The sequence below is a fragment of the Dendrobates tinctorius genome, unplaced genomic scaffold, assembly GCF_039654945.1.
Source record: "Dendrobates tinctorius isolate UK_male_01 unplaced genomic scaffold, ASM3965494v1 ptg000030l, whole genome shotgun sequence".
In the NCBI taxonomy this organism is placed as follows: domain Eukaryota; kingdom Metazoa; phylum Chordata; class Amphibia; order Anura; family Dendrobatidae; genus Dendrobates; species Dendrobates tinctorius.
In genome coordinates, this window is record NW_027361698.1 from 296060 (window position 1) to 320267 (window position 24208).

At 45.5% G+C, this 24208-nt stretch overlaps 1 protein-coding gene across 4 annotated transcripts in view; it reads right to left on the reverse strand.

Annotated features, from left to right (window-relative positions):
* The window catches only part of LOC141086092 (sodium/hydrogen exchanger 9B2-like), a 149978-nt gene that overhangs the window by 40942 nt on the left and 84828 nt on the right, over positions 1–24208 (reverse strand). For all 4 annotated transcript variants that reach the window (XM_073571786.1, XM_073571788.1, XM_073571787.1 and 1 more), the window contains one exon: positions 802–908. In XM_073571786.1, coding sequence (XP_073427887.1) covers positions 802–908 — 107 coding nt within the window. The remainder of the gene's footprint in view (positions 1–801; positions 909–24208) is intronic.

A 24208-nucleotide genomic window follows, 5' to 3' on the forward strand; every position in this document is an offset into this window, starting at 1 on the left:
ACAGCAGCATCTAATGGGTTTAACAGATATGGCCGATGCCAACAATGACCATGGCTGATACAGCAAGTTGTCAGCTATAGTGTACAGTCAACAGCTGCTTGATTGTCACTTGTATGGTTATGCTATTCTTTTATATCTCAGGTCAGTTAAAAGATGTATTAGTGGTCATTAAGGGGTTAAAAGGATTATATTTATTTCTCTCACTTATATAGCTCCATTAATTCCACAGTGCTTTAAATACATTATCAGCACTGACACCCATGGGGCTCACAATATATATTCTCTATCAGTATGTCTTTGGAGTATGAGATGAAACCGGAGTACCCGGAGGAAACCCACCAAACACTGGAGACATACAGACTCCTTGCAGATATTGTCTTTGGTTGGATTTGAACCCAGGACCCTGGCTGGGTCAACCAATGCTGGGCTAGGTCAACCAACTAACCAATGGCCAGTGATTGGGTGCCAATGCCATATTAGTAGGGCACAAAGCAACTTACATTTTATTGCGCTCACTTAAAGTAGAAAATGAGGACAGTGCGTCCCTCAGACTAAAAAAGGTTGTGCCCCCCTGATCTAGTAACAAGCTCCCTTTAAATAAGAAACAATATGGTGTTTCTAAACTGTCAATTTAACTATGACTGTACATCACCAAAGTAGTCTAGTACACAGGTCCTATTTAAATTAATTTGGACCATTCACTGCTTTGGCAACGATGAAGGCCATTGTACGATTTGCGTCAATCCACAACCACACAGTACATGAATGAAGACTAGGTATATACATTAAAAAGGTAGTTACTTGATCTTTGCTTGGAAAGTAGTGAAGGAAAAATCCCAAGAGAACGCCTGCTGCAATGCCAACAACAACTTCCAACACCCCTCGGACGATGCTGTTAAATGTGGAGCCTAGAAAAGAAGGCACAATGATTGCTGTGTTACAGATTATCGTATACTGTACCTGTGCTCTTGTATGAATACTGAAGCAGATAAAGAAAAACTCTGCTTAGAAAATGTTTGTTAAAATAACAAAAAAAAATATGACTAAAAAAAAAAAAAAAAAAAAAGACACAAAACCATGTGGCTATTGAGCATTACAACATGTATTACATTTTGGTGGGTTTCCTTTAACCCCTTCACCCGAAGTCTGTTTTCACCTTCCTGACAAGGCCAAATTTTACAATTCTGACTAGTGTGACTTTATGAGATAACTCTGGAACGCTTTAACGGATTCCACTGATTCCGTTTTCTCCTGACATATTGTACTTCATGATAGTGGTAAACTTTGTTCAACATGACTTGCATTTATTTGTGAAAATATCAGGATTTTGGCGAAAATTTAGCAATTTTCAAAATTAACTCTCTGATTCAAGGATGTAAAAATTTGGAACAAATTTTGATGGAATGTTCTGCAGGTGTCATGTCGCGTTTGGAGAGCCCCTGATGTACCTAAACAGTGGAAATCCCCCAAAAGTTACCCTATTTTGAAAACTAGACCCCTCAAGGAATTTATCTAGATGTGTGGTGAGCGCCTTAAATCCCCAGGTGCATCACAAAAAGACATAGTTACTTACTGGCAACGGGATTTCTTAAATCCCGTGACAGCACCACGGAGAGAGGGGATCCGCCCTTCAGGGACAGGAAACCTACAGATAAAAGGGCGGTACCTCTCCCTCGCATCAGTAGGTTTACAGAGCATGGAGGACCTACAGGTTATTGACAACAATTACAGTGCCTTACGAAAGTATTCGGCCCCCTGGAACTTTTCAACCTTTTCCCACATATCATGCTTCAAACATAAAAAGATACCAAATGTAAATTTTTGTTGAAGAATCAACAAGTGAGACACAATTGTGAAGTTGAACGAAATTTATTGGTTATTTTAAATTTTTGTGGAAATTCAAAAACTGAAATGTTGGGCATGTAATATTATTCAGCCCCTTTACTTTCAGTGCAGCAAACTCACTCCAGAAGTTCATTGTGGATCTCTGAATCATCCAATGTTGTGCTAAATGACTAATGATGATAAATATAATCCACCTGTGTGTAATCAAGTCTCCGTATAAATGCACCTGCTCTGTGATAGTCTCAGGGTTCTGTTTGAAGCACAGAGAGCATCATGAAGACCAAGGAACACAAGGTCTGTGATACTGTTGAGGAGAAGTTTAAAGCCAGATTTGGATACAAAATGATTTCCAAAACTTTAAATATCCCAAGGAGCACTGTGCAAGTGCTCATATTGAAATGGAAGGCGTATCATACCACTGCAATCTACCAAGACCTGGCCATCCCTCTAAACTTTCATCTCAAACAAAGAGAAGACTGATCAGAGATGCAACCAAGAGGCCCATGATCACTCTGGATGAACTGCAGAGATCTACATCTGAGGTGGGACAGTCTGTCCATAGGACAACAATCAGTCGTACACTGCACAAATCTGGCCTTTATGGAAGAGTGGCAAGAAGAAAGCCATTTCTCAAAGATATCCATAAGTGTCGTCTAAAGTTTGCAACAAGCCATCTGGGAGACACACCAAACATGTGGAAGAAGGTGCTCTGGTCAGATGAAACCAAAATCAAACTTTTTGGCAACAATGCCAAACGATATGTTTGGCGTAAAGGCAACACAGCTCATCACTCTGAACACACCATCCCCACTGTCAAACATGGTGGTGGCAGCATCATGGTTTGGGCCTGCTTTTCTTCAGCAGGGACAGGGAAGCTGGTTAAAATTGATGGGAAGATGGATGGAGCCAAATACAGGACCATTCTTGAAGAAAACCTGTTCGAGTCTGCAAAAGACCTGAGACTGGGATGGAGATTTGTCTTCGAACAAGACAATGATCCCAAACATAAAGCAAAATCTACAATGGAATGTTTCACAAATAAACGTATCCAGATGTTAGAATGGCCAAGTCAAAGTCCAGACCTGAATCCAATCGAGAATCTGTGGAAAGCGCTGAAAACTGCTGTTCACAAACGATCTCCATCAAACCTCACTGAGCTCGAGCTGTTTGCCAAGGAAGAATGGGCAAGAATTTCAGTCTCTCGATGTACAAAACTGATAGAGACATACCACAAGTGACTTGCAGCTGTAATCGCAGCAAAAGGTGGCGCAACAAAGTATTAAGTTAAAGGGGCCGAATAATATTGCACGCCCCACTTTTCAGTTTTTGAATTTCCACAAAAATGTTAAATAACCAATACATTTCGTTCAACTTCACAATTGTGTCCCACTTGTTGATTCTTCACCAAAAACTTGAATTTGGTATCTTTATGTTTGAAGCATGATATGTGGGAAAAGGTTGAAAAGTTCCAGGGGGCCGAATAGTTTCGCAAGGCACTGTAAATCTCTATCACATTACTTATCAGAAACACATGGTGTTATACATAAATCACAACACAAACAGTGAAAATGTGCTCACCCATACATGATGGGAGGGAATAAAAGGGTGCTGTCATGGTCTATGAGAAATCCCGCTACCAGTAAGTAACTATGTCTTTCTCCTTCCCCCAAGACAGCACCACGGAGAGAATTACAGAGAATTGTAACTTAAGGAGGGACCACAGTGGGGGGGGGCGTGGCTATGTAGCGACTGAGTAAGGACGCGCTTGCCAAGAGCTCCTGCCATCCTGAAGACATCCGGCCAGCAGATCCTTACCTCTGCGGCACATTTGCTAGTCCTCGGACCCCTCTGGACTCTGTGGCGCTCCTGGAGCCCCACAGGAGAGCGGGGCTGGATTCCTGGGTGCATGCGGCTGTGAAGACCAGGGCCGCCGGCGGGGCCTACACGGGGCGGAGGCCATCTTGGAGGAGCGCGCTCTGCCTGAGACGCGGAGCCAGGTTCCCTTGCTGCAGCGCTGACAGACGGTGAGCAGACACCCTGAATTCTTGTGAGGGACAAGTGGTGTGTGCCCTGAAAGACTGGGCCCCACGTCCCCCTCTTTGCTATATCACCTGGCCTGCCAGCGCCATTACTGTAGAGACTTGGATCCCTCTCTGACTGCTGTCCCTGTGGGGTGCTGAGGGTCTCTCTCCGGGCTATATGGGCCCTTGTCTGCTGCCCGGAGCTGGACATTGCCTCCCTGTGTGACTCTGCAGGTCTGTGCTGCTCCTGGGACCCTGGAGCCACCATTTGATAATTTTACTCCGTCTATAACCTTGATTCAGGGGACTCCAGAGTGCACTGTCTCTGATATCCGGCTGTGCCCTATTGCTATTGAAATGAGTCGTTCCAAGGGGTCTGGGGCGGCTGAAAAGCTGAAGGAATATGCCAGAATAGACCATGCTGAAGGCTCAAGATCTCTTAAAAATAATCCCTCACAGGCTCAGTGTAAGAACCACCCCTCTGAGGGTGGGGAGGAGAGTGAGCAAGAGGAATTAACCCTTAAGCAGGCGTCTGAACAACTTATGCAGGCTATCTCCTTAACCAGGACGTCACTGTCTGGGAAGAAAGAGGACGTGCACACCAAGGTGGGACGCCTCCGACAAAACATGCAAGCCATGAAGGGCCACATTACGGAGGTGGAGACGCGGGTATCCCAGGTAGAATACACCATCACACCCATGGAAGCCAAACTAACGAAAGTGGCAGGCTCTATGAACGTGTAGAGGCAAAAAGCAGATGACCTGGAGAATAGAATGCGTCGGAATAATATCCAAATTATTGGTCTGCCGAACCGCTTGGAAGGACAACACCCGGAGCAATTCCTAGAAGACTGGCTTAAAAATACCATGGGAGACAAATTGTCCCCAATCTTTGCGGTGGAAAGAGCTCACAGGTCCCTACTAGGCCTCTTCCTCCTGGAGCCCCACCTAGACCTTTTTTGACGCGTCTCCTCAACTGCAGGGATAGAGACATGGCTCTGCGTCTGGTGCGGCAAAAGAGTCCTATCAAGTTCAACAATGCCACGATCTCCATTTTCCCAGACTTCTCTATGGAACTCCAGAAACAACGGGCACAGTTTACGGAGGTCAAAAGACATCTATGGGAGAGGAATGTTATGTACTCGATGATTTACCCGGCCCGGCTCCGGGTGGTCCACGAGGGTTCTACTTTGTTTTTTACAGATCCAGCGGAGGCGGCGGAGTGGCTACGGTCTCACAAAGAGTCTGCTGCAAAGGAATCCCAACGTATCTATGGCTAGTTGGTATTTTTCTATTAATCAGCTGATTGGAGCTTTACTCGAAAGCGTCCAAGTTACCAACAATACCGGACACTGGGCTCAGTGATGGTATCCCCTTGTTTGCTTCGTGATGGGAGTACAGGACTCTGCTCCCGTGTTGTTTGTTGTTTATTCACTTTGTTTTTTTCCGTAGTGGTTTTTTGTATTTTTTTAGGTAGTAATTGCAGTCGACAACAATTTCAGTCTCTAGGTGATGTCTCTAAATTTTGCCCGCGTAATATTATGCACCATATTCAGCGGAGTAAAACATGGGGTCTGAGTTGATATGTATGACAAGGAATGTGAGGGGTATAAAAACTCCTCGAAAAAAGATCAAGGTTTTCTCACAGGTCATACATTATCGGCATCACATTGTGGCCTTGGTGGAGACGCACCTGACTAGGGATACAGCGCGGTGCGTACAGAAGCCTTGGGTACAATGGTCTGTCCATACATTCCACACCAGCTACTCGAGAGGGGTCTCACTGTTGGTACATAAAGACGTCAGATGGGAAGCTAGGGAGACTCTGAGGGACCCTGAGGGTCTTTTTATTTTTGTCCATGCATTAACACCAGGAAATATGTGGTCTTATGTATTTATAATCCCCCCCCGGCTCATATATCCATTCTGCAGAAGGCAATGAGTTTTCCCCTTAATTACCCAGACACTGATGTTATTTGTATGGGAGACTAACATGGTCATGAACAACTGCCTTGATGAATTGAGGTTGGATGATGGAGTGATTGGGGGGTCCTCTCCACCGACTACAACCCCGTTGCCATTATTTATGGGGGGTGGCGGGTGGTTGGATTTGTGGAGGGTGCGTCATCCTGAGTTAAGGGAATATACTTGACACTCATCCACTAAACGCTCTCTATCACGCATAGACTACATATTTGGTTCTAGCGGTCTGGCAATGTGAGTGACGGATATAGAGCATGGAAGTATGGGGATCTCAGACCATAGTCCGGTCATCCTTAAACTCAAATATGGGCAAGTAAACAAAAGCTTGAAAGTTGAATTCTTTCTGGTTAAAATTGATGGGACCTCCTAACAGAACGATTGATCAGTTGCATTGCTTCATCGCGTCCCACCCGGAACCTCAAGATATTAATTTATTTTGGGATGCCCTTAAGGCATACCTGAGGGGCTGTTTGTACTCCACGATCTCTTATATTAAGGGGGTAACCTCAAGAAAGGATGATGAGGTGGAGCAACGACTGAAAGACTCAGAGTCTACATATATATCCAACCAAACCAGTGGGAACAGGATTGAGTGGTTGGCTGCCCAGAGGTTATATACTCAGCATGTGGACACTAAATCTAAGCGTAAACTATTCTTTACCCGTCAATCCTATTTCGAATTGGGGAACCAGACGGGCAAATTCTTGGCCTATCTGGTGCGCCAAATTAACACCTCTAACACAATATTACAGATTCGTAGGGCGGATGGTATATTGGTGTCTTCGACCGAGGAGATTCTTGGCTGTTTTCAGGACTACTACAAGTCACTATATGAATCTAAAAGTGACTGACACTTTGGGGTGTTTAGACTATTTGTCAGATGTATCATTCCCCACATTAGATCCTGAGCAGCGAGCCCTTATGGACGCTGTGTTCACCGCAGAGGAGATAGAAAATGCTATGACAGACATGGCTTCTGGGAAGGCCCCTGGACATGATGAGTTTCCTATTGAATTATATAGGAAGTACTGGGATATATTGACGCCACTTTTGGTGAAGGTATTTTGGGGAATTTGGGAAGGGAATTCTATGCCTGAGTCGTTTTATGAGGTTAACATCAAAGTGCTTCGGAAGGAGGGGAAGGACTCTTAGGATCCACATTCCAATCGCCCCATTTCGTTAGTAAATGTGGATTATAAAATTTTCACCAAGATCCTAGCTACCAGACTGAATTCAATTACCGTATTTTTCGCTTTATAAGACGCTCCGGATTATAAGACGCACCCCAAATTTTGAGGAGAAAAATAGGAAAAAAACTTTATTTTTAATAAAATGGTGGTGCATCTTATAATCCATGCGTCTTATTGCTTTCCAGGGGTGGTGATGGAGGAGGCCGGAGTGGAACATTGCTGCTGGGATGAGGGGGTGTTTTGATGTGCAGCGTGCCGCTGCCGGTGTCTGTTACTGCCGCCGCCCTCTGTCCCCTGATGCTTGCCACCACCGCCACGCTCTGTCCCCCGGTGCCTGCTTGCCACCACCGCCGCACTCTGTCCCCCAGTGCTTGCCACCACCGCCACGCTGTCCCCCGGTGCCTGCTTGCCACCACCGCCGCGCTCTCCCCCGGTTCTTACCGCCACCACCGCGCTCTGTCCCCCCGGTGTTTGCCGCCATCGCCGCGCTCTGTCCCGTTCTGAGGGTACTTGCCGCGGCACTCTGTGCCCTGATGCTGCCGCTGCGCTGTCCGCCACCGCCGCGCTCCTGTCCCCCGGTGGTTTCTTCCGCCCCACCGCCGCCGCCGCGCTCTGTCCCGTTCAGCGTGGGGGGGTCTCTGTCGCTCCATGCCTGCTTTCTTCCTGGAAAATGGCCGCCGCGCATGCGCAGACGGACATCTCGGCACTGAAATCTCGGCGGCGGTGGGGCGGAAGAAACCACCGGGGGACAGGAGCGCGGCGGTGGCGGACAGCGCAGCGGCAGCATCAGGGCACAGAGTGCCGCGGCAAGTACCCTCAGTGGCAGCGCAAATGTATATCCTCTTACAAAGCGGAAAATACGGTATATTGAACCTTATACATCCTGATCAAACGAGCTTTATGCCTGGTAAAAGTACTTCCATTAACATCAGAAGAGTCCAGTCAATAGTCCAATATAGCTCCCTAATGCCAGACAACAAATGGGCATTGGCATCGTTAGATGCTGCCAAGGCTTTTGACTCTCTTGAATGGCCTTTCCTCTCCGCATGTTTGCAAAGGTATGGCTTTGGCAATAAATTTATAACATGGATCAAAATATTATATATGAAACCCAAGGCCCGTATTATAGTAAATAACTCTATATCTGAGTCTTTCTCATTACATAGGGGAACCCATCAGGGTTGCCCTCTTTCCCCGGCCCTCTTCGCCCTTGTGATTGAGGCACTAGCAATACATATAAGGTCCTCCCCTAACATCCAAGGTATAGATATAGCAGGTCGGGTGGATACCATAGGCCTATATGCAGATAACATGGTGATATTCTTGAATGATGTGGAAGAAACTTTGCCACAGGTGATATCCCTTATAGATAGATTCAGTAAATATTCAGGTTTACATATAAATTGGGAAAAGTCTGCCCTGCTACCCCTTTCCCATGCCCCGATGCCCCAGCTGGAGGCTCTCTCCTCGCTGTCTACTGTATCTAGTTTTAAATATTTGGGCATCCACATATCTCACAATAGTACGCTAGATCTACAACTTAATGTCCACCCATTGCTGGAACTAGTTAAAGTTAAATTTGCATCCTGGAGTAGGCTCCCATTATCTGTGGCTGGACGCATTAACCTCATTAAAGTGATATTACTCCATAAATTTAGCAACTCCCTTCAGCACAGTGCGGTAGCGGTGCCCAGGTCCTTTTTTGTAAATCTCAATTCCCTGGTCGCGTCCTTTATATGGGGGAAAACTAGGCCCAAACTTAAATTGTCCACTTTACAAAGACCAAAGAAGGGAGGTGGGGCGGCGTTGCCAGATTTTTTCCTATACTACTTAGCTGGGCAGGCTAAAGCTTTAAGTAAATGGATGCCGGGTAATTGCCTCCCCAATTCTGAAAGTCATTTGCTTCACGCTGCACAAGCGGATTGCCCAATAGGTTTCCTTGAGTTGGAGAAAACTAATGTCCCACGTCTGCTACCCCTGCTCCGGCTGGCACGATTAATATGGAGATAAATCAAGAACGTAATTGGGTTTAAAGATTTTATAGCTGAAATGGCCCTGTGGAATAATACAGTTGTGGCCAAAAGTATTGACACCCCTGCAATTTTGTCAGATAATACTCAGTTTCTTCCTGAAAATGATTGCAAACACAAATTCTTTGGTATTATTATCTTCATTTAATTTGTCTTAAATGAAAAAACACAAAAGAGAATGAAGCAAAAAGCAAAACATTGATCATTTCACACAAAACTCCAAAAATGGGACAGACAAAAGTATTGGCACCCTCAGCCTAATACTTGGTTGCACAACCTTTAGCCAAAATAATTGCGACCAACCGCTTCCGGTAACCATCAATGAGTTTCTTACAATGCTCTGCTGGAATTTTAGACCATTCTTCTCTGGCAAACTGCTCCAGGTCCCTGATATTTGAAGGGTGCCTTCTCCAAACTACCATTTTTAGATCTCTCCACAGGTGTTCTATGGGATTCAGGTCTGGACTCATTGCTGGCCACCTTAGAAGTCTCCAGTGCTTTCTCGCAAACCATTTTCTAGTGCTTTTGAAGTGTTTTGGGTCATTGTCCTGCTGGAAGACCCAAGACCTCTGAGGGAGACCCAGCTTTCTCACACTGGGCCCTACATTATGCTGCAAAATTTATTGGTAGTCTTCAGACTTCATAATGCCATGCACACGGTCAAGCAGTCCAGTGCCAGAGGCAGCAAAGCAACCCCAAAACATCAGGGAACCTCCGCCATGTTTGACTGTAGGGACCGTGCTCTTTTCTTTGAATGCCTCTTTTTTTCTCCTGTAAACTCTATGTTGATGCCTTTGCCCAAAAAGCTCTACTTTTGTCTCATCTGACCAGAGAACATTCTTCCAAAACGTTTTAGGATTTTTCAAGTAAGTTTTGACAAACTCCAGCCTGGCTTTTTTATGTCTCGGGGTAAGAAGAGGGGTCTTCCTGGGTTTCCTACCATACAGTCCCTTTTCATTCAGACGCCGACGGATAGTACGGGTTGACACTGTTGTACCCTCGGACTGCAGGGCAGCTTGAACTTGTTTGGATGTTAGTTGAGGTTCTTTATCCAACATCCGCACAATCTTGCGTTGAAATCTCTTGTCAATTTTTCTTTTCTGCCCACATCTAGGGAGGTTAGCCACAGTGCCATGGGCTTTAAATTTCTTGATGACACTGCGCACGGTAGACACAGGAACATTCAGGTCTTTGGAGATGGACTTGTAGCCTTGAGATTGCTCATGCTTCCTCACAATTTGGTTTCTCAAGTCCTCAGACAGTTCTTTGGTCTTCTTTCTTTTCTCCATGTTCAATGTGGTACACACAAGGACACAGGACAGAGGTTGAGTCAACTTTAATCCATGTCAACTGGCTGCAAGTGTGATTTAGTTATTGCCAACACCTGTTAGGTGCCACAGGTAAGTTACAGGTGCTGTTAATTACACAAATTAGAGAAGCATCACATGATTTTTCGAACAGTGCCAATACTTTTGTCCACCATCTTTTTTATGTTTGGTGTGGAACTATATCCAATTTGGCTTTAGGACAATTCTTTTTGTGTTTTTTCACTTAAGACAAATTAAATGAAGATAATAATACCAAAGAATTTGTGTTTGCAATCATTTTCAGGAAGAAACTGACTATTATCTGTCAAAATTGCAGGGGTGTCAATACTTTTGGCCACAACTGTAACTATTTTCCGGGGTTGTTGAATCACCCATCCACCGTTTTTTGGATTCAGTGTGGCGTATCTTCAATGGGAGACTTGTATGACCAAGGGATCTTAAAGTCTTTTGAACAATTACACGTCACACATGATATTCCGAGATTTCAATTTTTTCGCTATCTGCAGCTGAGATCGGCTCTTCAATCACATATGAGGGGTAGGGGTGTGGGCCGTATTATTTCATCTTTACCTCTGATAGGAATCCTTAATTCGCAGGGTCCCTAGGGTCTCATATCCTCTTTGTATACATACATGCTGTCAGTAGGGGCAGAATCGGCCATAAGCTCTATTAAGAGGAAGTGGGAACGACTCATCCCTAATACGCAAAGAGGAGTGGGAGGAGATTCTGGAATCTCAGATTGGAGTAGCACCATCTATTAATAACAGAATGATACAATTATATATAATAAATCAATCATATTTGACTCCGATGCAACTTTTTAGGATGGGTCGGCTTCAATCATCAGAATGGTTGCGATGTCACTTGCCAGATGCGGATTTTATTCATATGGTGTGGCAATGTCCCACTATCCTACATTACTCGAAAGAGGTGACTACACTACTGACATCCCTGGTACAAACCCCTGTCCCTCTAGAGCCATTGGTCTACTTGTTTGGGGTATGGGAGGAGGAGATTTGGGATCGCTATACTGGGGTCTTCCTGTGCGAAACGCTGTTTATGGCACGGAAGGTGCTGGCATTGCGGTGGATGGGGGGTTCATGTCCTTCCCTTAGATTTTGGATCAAGTTGGTAAATTCGATTGTTCCATATGAGCGCACGTTATACCAAAATAGGGAATGCCCAGGTAAATTTGAAGAGATTTGGGAGAGGTGGAATTCCTCTCATCTTACTTTGCAAGGCTGAGACATCACATGCAACATAATACGATATAGGAGACCAAGCTGCGGAAATAGTAGATACTAGTTGATGTAATGGTAGTTGTGGTTTAGGAATTTTAGTTAGACTTTATTTCTGAATGATACGACAAGGCTTGTGAAATTGGATTGATATACATGCTGGAAAATGTATAGCCAATTATCCTTTATGTATGTTTGGAAGGATATGTACATATTACCTTGTTTATAAGAGTGTGCAATCTCTTTGCATTGTATTTTACAATGAATGGAAACATGTGTGCTATATATAATGCTTGTTATCATAAGCCATTATGTATGTTGTACATTCTTTGTGTCCTGAGGTTCAATAAACAAATTTAAAAAAAAAAAAAGGAGGGAACACAGCCTATAGAACCCTTCTTCCAAAGGTTAGGCAAGAAGAAGAGGCTAGGTCCAGCCGAATATGTGCTTGAATAAGGTAGTAGGTGATGACCAAGTGGCAGTCTTACATATCTGTTCTATTGATATCTCCAACCTTTCTGCCCAGGAGGTTGCCACTGCTCTTGTGGAATGAGATCTCAGACCCTCCGGGGTGACATTCCCAGTAGACGAGTAGGTCAATGATATTGCATCTCTTATTCATCTCGCCAGGGTACTTTTGAAGGCCTTGAATCCCTTTCTAGTCCCCTGAAAACATACAGAGATCCTTCCTTCCTACATCCCTGGGTGGACTCTAGGTACTGAACCAAACACCTCTACATCTTTCTCCCTATTTTTGGGATTAGAACAAAAGGAAGGACTACCTCTTTGGATCAGTGGAACCAAGATGTTACTTTGGGCAAGTAAGCGGGGTCAGGTTTTAAAATAATGTTATCCTCTAAGATCTTAGTAAAGGAAGGGCCTGCAGGTAAGGCCTGTATGTTGCTTACTCTCCGGGCTGATGTTAAAGCCACTAGGAGGACCGTTTTAAGGACCAAATCCAGAGGTCCAAAGGAAGGATCTGTTAGGGCTGATAGGACTAAGTTTAGAACCCATGGCGCTTAATTTTAGCTGAAAATGGGCCTAGATTTAGCCGAGGCTCTAATAAATCGCGCTATCCATGGTTGCCTGCAATGTCCTGATTATATAAGGCCCCTATAGCTGCTACCTGAACTTTTAAGGTGCTGGTCACTAGGCCTTGTTCCAACCCCTTCTGCAGAAATTCCAGGACTGCCGTAATAGGTACTCCATCCTGGATTCTCACTCCTGAGGAGGATAAGAATTTTCTCCAGGTTTTACCGTGAGCTCTAGTGGTGAAAGCTTTCCTACTCTTGAGCAGGGTGGAGACCACATTTGGTGAAAACTCTCCATCCCTCAACAAATTCCATGCTGTCAAATGCAGGTTCGCTGCTTGAGGGTGAAACACCAGGTCCTGAGAAAGTAGGTCCGGTATTTCCAGCAAACCCAAGGAACGGTGACAAACATCATCATTAGCCAGGAGAACCAAGTTCTTCGTAGCCAAAAGGGGGCTATCAGTATTATTCTTGCACTGTCCTCCCTTAGAACCACTGGGTGAGAATGACCGGGGGAAAAGCATAGGCCAGGCTCTTATTCCATTAGATCATAAAGGTGTCTAGAGCCTGAGGGTTCCCTCTGGGATCTAGGGAGCAAAAAGAGTCAACCTTCCTGTTGTCAATATTGGCGAAGAGATTTATGACTGGGAGACCCCACATTTCTACAATCTGATTGAAAACAAACTCCTTCAACGCCCCTTTGCCTTGTCTTAACAGAGTGCGACTCAAAAAGTCTGCCTTGTGATTCTCTATGTCCCGAATGTGTAGTGCCGAAAGGGATAGGAGATTGTTTTCCGCCAACCTGAAAATCTGACATGTGGTGTTCATCAGGGCCCGTGACCTGGTTCCCCCTGATGGTTTAGATAGGCCACTACCATCATCTGGTTGTCTGGAAATATCCGTACATGATGACGTCACAGGGTATCTAGGAATTCTATCAGGGCATAATTCACCGCCAGTGGCTCTTTTTGGTGTGAGGACCTCTAGAACTCCTGCCACCTCCGGATCCCTTGAGTAACTTTGACGCCCAGGTGAGCCCCCCACCCAGTAGGGCTTGCATCCGTGGTTACTACTCTGGACACTTGTCACCCAAGGGACCCCTTTGGCAAGATTGCTCATTTTCCCATCAACTCCAGGAACGAATAGTAGCTGAAGACAGAGACATGCACCCCTCCAAAGGACCTTTTAGTGAGATTTGTTTTTTTGTTTGTTTTTTTAAATCTCCCACTGGAGGTCTCTGGTGTGTATCTGGGCCCACTGGACCGCCAGCAAACAAGCTGTCAGGGACCCCCAGCAGGAACTTGGCCATCCTCAAAGTCATGGATGGGTTTTGTGAGGCTCTTTATACTTAATCTATAATCTTCCTTTTCCGTGAGTCCAATATCAGTCCTAGGAACCCTTACTACAGTCTTTGGCTCGAGCCTTGACTACCAAGGTACTTATTAATCTGTCTAGTTGTTCCCTGCAGATTTGAGCCGAGTCGCCTATTACCAGAAAGTTATCTAAATAGGGGACAATCAAAATGTACTGTTCCCTCAGGTGCACCATAGCCTCTGCCACTAACTTGGTGAATACCCGAAGGGCTACCGATAACCCGAAGGGAAGGGCGTTGTACTGGAAAAATTTTACTTCTCCTTTTAATGGAGACTGCCACCCTGAGGAACTTCAGAGTCCTCGTGTATTGGGACACGGTAATACGCGTCGCTGAGATCCAGAACCGTCATGAAGCAATTGGGAACCAGAATTTTGATGGCTGACTTTATTGACTCCATTTTGAACTTGTGTTTTTACATACCCATTCATTTCTCTCAAGTTTATAATTGTCCTATATGATCTGTTTGTTTACCAGAAATAGTGGGGAGTGGAATTCCTCCCTCGTTTCTCGAGGGGGGACCTCCTGGAGAACGGCTTTGCTCACCAGGTCCAAAACCTCACACTCCAGGGCCTCTTTTTCCTCCGAAGAGGATCGAAGGGGGGTCATGACAAAATTTTCATCCGGAATCTTCATCCACTACCATAAAGTACAATGTGTCACAAAAAAACAAACATTCTCAGAATCACTGGAATACGTTGAAGCGTTCCAGAGTTGTTACCATATAAAGTGACATTGGTCAGGATTGCAAAATTTGGCCTGGTTAGGAAGGTGAAACCACCATGGTTACTTAACGGTAGACGGTTTTTCTGGAACCCATGACAGCACACCTGAGAGGGATCCGCCCCGCCAGCACAGGAACCTACTGAGATATAAGGGGCGGCACCTCTCCCCCGCTTCAGTTGGTTACAGAGCATTGAGAGGACTTCCCGGTTAGTACATGCTAATCCAACACCACATTACACAAAAGCACCCTACTAAACGTGCACACCCATACGGTGAAAAGGAGGGGGAATATACGGGTGCTGTCATGGGTTCCGGAAAAACCGGCTACCGGTAAGTAACCATGGTGGTTTTCCCTTCACCCATGACAGCACATCAGAGATTTTTGGAGACTTCGAAACACCTTAGGGAGGGACCACCGCTTGCACAACCCTTCTACCAAAGGTTAAGTCAGCAGAGGAGGATAGGTTTAATCTATAGTGCTTAAAGAAGGTTGAAGGTGAGGCCCAGGTAGCGCCCTTACAAATCTGTTCAATCGATACCTCTGCTTTTTCAGCCCAGGAGGTCGCCACGGCTCTGGTGGAGTGAGCCTTAATGCCGTCAGGAATCGGGATATCACTAGCTGTGTAGGCTACACTAATGGCCTCCCTAATCCATCTAGCAATAGTCCCTTTTGAAACCCCATAGCCTTTCCTGGCACCCTGAAAAGCTATGAATAGGGACTGGGACCTCCTCCATTGGCTAGTGACATATGTATTCAAGCAGGGCTCTCTTAACGTCCAAACTATGGAATTTTTCTTCCCCTGGATTCTTTGGATTATCGCAGAAGGATGGGAGGATAATCTCTTGATCCCGATGGAAATCTGACGCTACCTTAGGCAGGTAAGCGGGGTCTGTCCTTAGCACCACCCTGTCCTGAAAAACTTGTGTGTAGGGTGGATTCACTGAGAGAGCCTGCAGGTCGCTTATTCTACGGGCTGATGTAAGGGCCACTAAAATGATTGTTTTTAGGGTCAGAAATTTTATGGTAAGCTGATGTAACGGCTCATATGGTTTCTTTGTAAGGGCCTCTAGCACTAAGTTTAAATCCCAGGGAGCTATCCTGGGTATTAGAATAGGCTTAGCCCTATGACAGAACTTGATGAATCTGGCTATCCATCTATTTGCTGCCAAGTTGCAGTTATAGAGTGCCCCTAATGCAGATACCTGAACCTTAAGCGTATTTACTACTAACCCCAGCTGTAATCCTGCTTGTAAAAACTCCAAGATGGCACTAATCGGGGGTTCTTCTTCTAACGGCTTACCTAAGAACTGTAGGAATTTGTTCCATGTTGTGCCGTAGATATTAGTCGTCACCAGTTTCCTACTTTTAAGCAGGGTGGTCACCAACCCTGAAGAGAAACCTCTACCCCTTAAAAGCGCCCTCTCAAATTCCACGCTGTCAGATGGAATCCCTTGACTTGGGTGTGGAATATCGGGCCCTGGGCTAGAAGGTCCGGGATTTCTGGCAGAACCCATGGATCGGAGAGGGACATTTTTCGAAGTAGAGCAAACCAGGGCCTTTTTGGCCAAAATGGGGCTATCAGAATTACTCTGGCTTGATCGCTCCTGATCTTCTTGACCACTGTTGGGAGCAGAGCGTCTGGGGGGGGGAACGCATAGGCCAGCTTGAAGTCCCACTGAATGTGTAAAGAATCCACTGCCCATGTATTTTCCCTCGGGTTTAGAGAGCAAAACTTTTGTGTTTGCCTGTTGTGCTTCTTGGCAAAGAGGTCTATTACTGGTTCCCCCCAAAGCTGCGTTATTTTTTGAAAAACGGACCAATTTAGGACCCATTCTCCTTGCCTCAGAGTATTGCGGCTCAGGAAATCGGCCTCTATGTTTTCTGCCCCTTTTATGTGTAAGGCTGTTAAGGAGGGTAAGTGTTGCTCCGCCTTGCCCAGGATGTCGTCTGCTGTTTTCATTAGGGAGTGAGATCTTGTCCCCCCTTGGTGGTTGATGTATGCCACCGTTACTTTGTTATCCGACATGATGCGGACATTGCGGACCCTGAGTAGGGGAAAAAAGTGGGTTAGGGCTTTACTCACTGCCCACAATTCTCTCAGATTGGAGGATGCCCTCCTTTCTTGAGGTGTCCAGGACCCCTGGCCTACACGACCCCTTAGGTGTGCCCCCCCACCCCAAGGAGCTTGCATCTGTTAGAATCACATCTGTCACCTGTTTGTCCCAAGCTATTCCTGCAGCCAAGTTTGTACTGTCCAGCCACCAGCTGAGAGAGTCTCTGGTCTCTAATGAAAGCTCCAGACCTCCTTCTAAAAGCCCTTTTAGCGATCTTTGTGCTGCTAGTATCTCCCACTGGAGTTGACGGGTGTGAAATTGAGCCCATCTGACCGCCGGAATACAGGACGTCAGGGTGCCTTAGTAGAGACATCACTTTCCTCAATGTCATATGAGGTTGGTTTCGGGCAGACAAAGCCATATTCCGTACCTTCTCTATTTTGGCCTCCGGAAGCAGACACACCTGCTGTTCTGAGTCCAGGATAAATCCTAGGAAGGTCTGTTGCTTTAGGGGTTGCAGTTTTAAATTTTTTGAATTTTATTATCCACCCTAATTCTTGTAAGGTGTCGGTCACCTGGCTTAGCTGTGCAGTACACTGGTTCTCTGAGTTGCCCACTATGAGAAAATCATCCAGGTAGGGGACTATGACTGTATTGTGAATTCGGAGGAAGGCTGTTACTTGCGCTATGACCTTGGTGAAAATGCTCGGGGCTATGGATATGCCAAACGGAAGGGCTCTGAATTGGAAATGCCTCAGTACGCCTTGGATATAAAGCGCTACCCTCAAGTATTTTTGGTAATCTGGATGGTAATGCATGATAATATGCATCCTTCAGATCGACTACAGCCATAAAGCAATCTTGATGTAGTAGCTTTATGGCCGTAGTCACTGACTCCATTTTGAAGGTCTGATTCCCTATCCACCGATTGAGTCCTCTGAGGTTTATAATTGTCCTGAACGATTGGTCCGGTTTCTTTATAAAAAAAAGTGGTGAATAGAAGCCTTTTCCCTTCTGTGTGTCTGGGACTAAGTAAAGGACCTGTTTGTCTATTAGGTTCAGGATCTCCGCTTCCAAGGCCAACTGTTCTTCGGGCGCTTTTCTGGTAACCACGAACACGGCTTTCGGCTGGTGAATAAAGGGGATTTTCAGGCCTTCTCTTAAGACACTTCGGATCCAGGTATTGGAGGAGATCTTCTCCCAGCCCTGGGAAAAGAGTGGCAATCTCCCCCCCACTGGCATACTGGCGTCATTGAGGTGATTTTTTGAGGTGGAGGTACCCCCACCAAACATAAATCCCGACTCTTTTTTTCTTTTGTCCTCCCGTTTCCTTCTGTCGACCGGAGGACGCCCCCTATTGAACCTTCCACCCCCCTGAAAGGGCTGTCTTTTCTGCTCTGTCGGGAACCTAGGGAAGCCTTTTTTCCTGTCGCTTGCCTTTTCCAGGATATCATCTAGGCTCTTCCCGAATAAGAACCGACCATCACAGGGGAGGGAGCACAGTTTAGCCTTAGACTGCAGGTCTCCTGGACAGCCTTTAAGCCAAAGTGCTCGTCTAGCAGCATTTGATAATCCTGCCGCCCTAGCCGACAACCTCATAGAATCCGCCGAGGTGTCTGCTAAAAAAGCTGCTGCCCCATGCAAGAGATACATATCCGCCAATATCTTCTTTCTTGGAACCCTTCATGCTAGCTTTTCCTCCAACTGCTGCAGCCAGACCATCAGGGAGCGTGCCGTGCAGGTGCCTGCTATCGCCGGCTTTAATACCCCCGCTGTTGCTTCCCATGCATGCCTCAGATATGAGGCCACTTTCTTGTCTAGCGGGTCCCTAAGAACCCCTGAGTCTTCCAGGGGCAGGGCCGATTTCTTAGAAGACCTGGATACCGCTGTGTCTATTTTTGGGACCTTGTACCATATTTCCGCATCTTTGTGCTCAAAGGGGTATTGCCTCTTAGAGGTGGAGGGAACAGCCCCTGATTTTTCGGGTTTCCTCCACTCTCTCTCAATAAACGCCTGGATCTTTTCGTTCACTGGAAAGGTCCGTTTTTTTCTCTCTTGGAGCCCCCCAAACATAACATCTTCTAGGGTTTTTGTCGTTTTCTCTTCCTGTAGGCCCATCGTTGTTCTAATGGCCTTTAGGAGAACATCTGTGTCTTCCACCGGAAAACATTGCTTACCCCCTGTGTCGCTGTCTGAGGAGTCTGAGGAGGACGCCTGTTCCGATTGAGACGAGGCCGAAGAGGAATCTGAGGGAGAGCTAGGGGGATCCTTCCTAGGTTTCCTCCCTTTTTTCAGTAGGGTCTTAATTGAACCCTCCATTTCTGATCTAAGGACCGATATCAGATTAGCCGCGAAAGTAGGCGCTTCTTCCGCCATAGTTCGCTGAATACAACTGGCGCAGAGGTCTTTCTGCCAGTCTCTCGCTAGGGCTGTTTTATATATAATATTCACCAAATTGCCCAAACAATTAGCAACATCCCTGAACTGGGAAATGTGCCACAAATTAACTATAAATACCTTTTGTGGTGACCTATATTCCTTATACCAAAGAAGGTTCCACACCATGGCACATAAAAAGTTATCTTGTGCCATGTTGAGTATCACACCCTCCTAAATTCCCTCAGTTAGATACCCATACTAAGCCCAACATAACCCAATACCATACAATAAACGTAAGTGTGCGCCTCCTTGATGAAGCACAGCGAAACGCGCATCGGGGCATGAGGGACGTTCCAGGAAGCATCATCAGCTCATGGTATGCAACTATAGTCACACTTACGTTTATTGTATGGTATTGGGTTATGTTGGGCTTAGTATGGGTATCTAACTGAGGGAATTTAGGAGGGTGTGATACCCCCATATAGCAGGACATGTCTAAGGATAGTCAGCTGATGAGTATAAAAGAAAGCAAAAATCATGTTAATCCCTTCCAGCGATACTCAACATATGAGAATGTATTTGCATAATGAAATGTTCTGTAAAGTGATGCTTCTATGTCTGTTTTGTCTCTCTTTATGGTCTAGCACCTTCTTTTTAATTATTGAATTGCATTGTTAATAAATAAAGATAACTTTTTATGTGCCATGGTGTGGAACCTTCTTTGGTATAAGGAATATAGGTCACCACAAAAGGTATTTACTGTTTTACATATAGCACAGTCCCTATTATTCTTCTTGCTTCCTGATTTTTTGGGCCTTTCCTATGGGGTCAAACATACACAGAGAAACCCTATTAACATAAATGCTAGCATTCACGAAGATCACTCACCATCCGTAATCAAGGATACCGGACTAGGAGGCTGCGTCAGAGCACGTGAGCTGTGCTCTCTGGATCTCGAGGATTCTTCCGACCTGCGGCTGGGGCGGCTGCTGCTTGAGCGGCTTCCATGCTTGCGGCCGGAGGGCTGTGAGGGCGGCAGAGACAAGGACCTCTCCTGCTCTGACTCCATACTTGCACCGTCTGCCCCGCCGCTGCTCTCATTTAAATATTCTCTGTCCTGGTGATTGCCTCCGCTCACCTTGCTCCCCTCCCCCCTGGGACCGCCTGCCGACCGCTTCAGAAAGCCGGCATCGCACCCGGAACCATGACACCGTCGCCTAGTGCTGACGTCAGCTGGCGCGCCCACAATCCTTTGCGCTGCCGACGTCAGCGGCTGGAAGACGCCTGCGTCCCTCCACTGTCAGACGCCTCGGGGATTGAGATGCGGGTGCGCGCGAGGGGAGGGCGGCGCGGTGGGGGCTTCCAGGAGCCACCGGGGATCCCACCTGCGCCCACACGAGCCCGGAGCCCCGAAGGGCCCGGGGACTGTGCCTCCAGCACCCGACGGCCGGTGCTACAGGTAAGATACCTGTTCTTCCCGCGCCGGGACGGGGCTGGGTCCTTTTTTTTTTTTTTTCTTCGCCCATGACAGGCACCGTCCGACAGTGGGATTCCTTCCAGGACAGGAACCCAACTGAAGCGGGGGAGAGGTGCCGCCCCTTATATCTCAGTAGGTTCCTGTCCTGGCGGGGCGGATCCCTCTCAGGTGTGCCGTCATGGGTGAAGGGAAAAACAGATTGTGATAAGAAAAAAAATTGCTAATTTAAGAGAATACAATGAAAACTAAAAACCTGTATATAAACAATATGTTATTTTATGAATACATTCCCTTTGTTTACTCTTGTCCAATTACTGCCCACAAAAGATGCTTTTAGATACACTATAGTCCATAGGTTTGTAATGTTAAAGAGGTTCTCCTGTTGTGAAAGATCAAAGCCAGGGGATCACGCTGAACCCACCGCACTGTTACCTTTTTTCATGAGCAGCCCTCTGCTGCCCCCTATCGTAAGGACAATTACACAATTGACCAACGATTAATGGAGGAGGCAGCAGGATGTTTCCACTACTAAGAAAGTTATTGGAAAACTAACAGTGAGCATATGGTGTATATATACCTGCAATTCCAAAGCATAGAATGTATGTATATTCCTCCGGTACGGTCACTGCCAGCTCCTCAATAACAAAACTAACTACTTGCTGCTACCACCAATTGCTTACAGGCCGACTGGACGCTCGACAGGTAGTGTATGGTTTCGGGTTGCAGCTTACAGAACAAGAGGAACAGAACTATTAAATTTTATATTTAATCCAGAAAGACAGCCAGTGTTTAAAAAATATACAAAAGATTTTACAAAAGAGACAAAACAATACAGACTATACAATTACCCAAAATAAGGGGATAAACAAAAGAAAATAACTAAACCTAACATTACTGCACTGGCTTCAGAGCTTTGTGGATGGAGGCAATCTGATTGAAAACGTCTGTATACATTGATCATGGCTACACGGCAATGTATCTTCTGGCATTCAACACAGCAAAGGATGGAAGAAAAGGTTTGTGACTTGTTTCTGTACTTGTCGATAGTTAATGAGACGTATATCCCAGGATATAAAATGAAATGGTTGTTTATTCTATGAGTTTCGAAGTGCAAATGACTTCTTCAGCGGGAAAGACCACAAGTATACAGTAAAAACAGCAAATACCCATCTATATCGGATCTATACAAACCTCAATATTCAAAAGTTTCCACCGATGCCCAAATGTCCACTTTCCTCTGAAGAGAATAGTTACCGCTAAAGTTATTGCATTTTTGCTTCCATTCCTCTCGAATCTACAAATCTCAGTCTTTATGACTTTTCACAATAGATATCCTGTTTTAATTGCCTGTCCACGGCAGAGAGTCTAGGCTTCAAAAGGAGTTTTAATCAGTTGTGTCACTTCTTAGCTACCACCAATTTCATTCACCCTATGTAAACTGTGTTATTCTACTTCAATGAGGGTTTTAGATTGTAAGCCTTTTCTCCTTCTGGAGTTGACTTATGGATTTTAATGTTTTCTATGACATCTGTCTAAAAAGAAGTCTGTAGGAAGGTTATGTGACTTCAGACTGTCGGATCGTGACTGTGTGCGTTGCACACAGAGACATAATTCACCTGTATGCACCATGAAGGTGGGTGGTCACGTGTCCACAAACTTGAGACCTCAATACTTGCAGTCACATGCCAACTAGACTCTCCTGCACTAGAACTTTGGGAAGTGAAGGAAAACCTAGTCGGTATGTGACCGCAGGTATGCAAATTGCATACGTGTGGTCATGGGACCAACCATCCTCACGGGAAATTCAGCAGTCACAGAGTGAAAACATACTTTTCTTTTTATAATGAACAAACCCTTTAAACTTCCCTTAAAAGGGCGTTGATCAGAGCAGAATTACTTTCTGAATGGCATTTTGGGTTATAGAAAATTTTGTGATAAAGAATTTATAATTGGTGGTGTAATGTTATGAATGGGTCACAGAGGAGGATGGCAGGAACAGGCTAAGCCACCAGAAAACCAGAGAGGTTGAAAACTAAGCGGACTGCAGACCCCTGATCCTATCAGCACAACTAGCAGTAGCCGTGGAGCGTTCCTACGATGCCGTAGACGCTTCGTCACAGCCGGAGAACTAACTAAGCCTAAAGTCAGAAAGGTGAAATCTAAACTGCCCCGGAGCAGATCCCCAAAGGATTAGACAGCCCCCAAACATATATAGTCGGTGAGACAAGATGAGACACAAACACAGGCAGAAAACAGACTGAGCAAACGGTGGGGCCCAATCTGTCTAGACAGGACAGGACAGAAAAGATACTGTCTGCAATCACGCACAAAACTCAAAAAAATCCAACACTCCTGATATACAAAAAACCTGAGGCCACACGACCTCACACCCGCTAGATCAGCACTCTGGTATAAACTGGAAGCAAAGCGAAAGATACTAACATAACAGGGGACTGAACAAACCGACACAAGCTGTAACGTATGGAGCAGGGCCCAGCACTGCCCCCAGCAGGGAGTACGCTGAACCCCAGCAAAAAAGCAGAAAGCAAAGAAAAAAGGCACAACCAAATTAGATGCAAAGGATTAGCAAAAGAATCACTTAACTGAACCATGCAGATCAGGCAGGGGACAAAAGAACTCCAATTGCACAAGGAGGAAATCACCAGCAACCATCAAGAGCAGCCAGCTCAATTATATGCTCCCAGCCAGTAATCCCAGGTTCCCAATTATCGTTGTCAGGTGGGGAACTTCCATCAACCTGGCCAGATCCACTACTCTCAGTAACCACCAGAGGGAGCTTCGGCTTAGAAATCCGAGCAAGGGAATCCACAATAGCGTAAGGCCGAACTTTAAGGACCTAGGTTTTTTTGGGTTTTTTTTTACAGCTATACAACAATGTATGTAAGTAAGCACATCTCCAGGGAGGGCAGATTAACTGTAGTTCCAAAATATGTATGGGGCTTTTCCTTTTAAAATAATCACATATTAGGATATTAACACATCAGCGGGGCATCTTTTCTGAGCTGTTTTTTTTTTGCCTATTCCCACTCACCTGGTATACGTGTCAAACATTTTTCACTTCCATTTCCACATAGCCTAGTATGTGCATTTGACTGACCCCAAATCATAGACTTTCTCCTATATGGAGATTTTTATTGTAAGGTGTGGCATTATACAGGGTGGGCCATTTATGTGGATACACCTAAATAAAATGGGAATGGTTGGTGATATCAACTTCCTGTTTGTGGCACATAAGTATATGGGAGGTGGAAAACTTTTCAAGATGGGCGATTACCGTGGCGGCCATTTTGAAGTTGGCCATTTTGAATCCAGCTTTATTTTTTCAATGGGAAGAGGGTCATGTGACACATCAACCTTATTGAGAATTTCACAAGAAAAACAATGGTTTGCTTGTTTTTAACATAACTTTATTCTTTTATGAGTTATTTACAAGTTTCTCTTTGTTTACAGCCATTGACATGTTGCAGAGGTTAACACGTGAGGAGCTTATAGAAAGTGTGTTGATGTCTGGT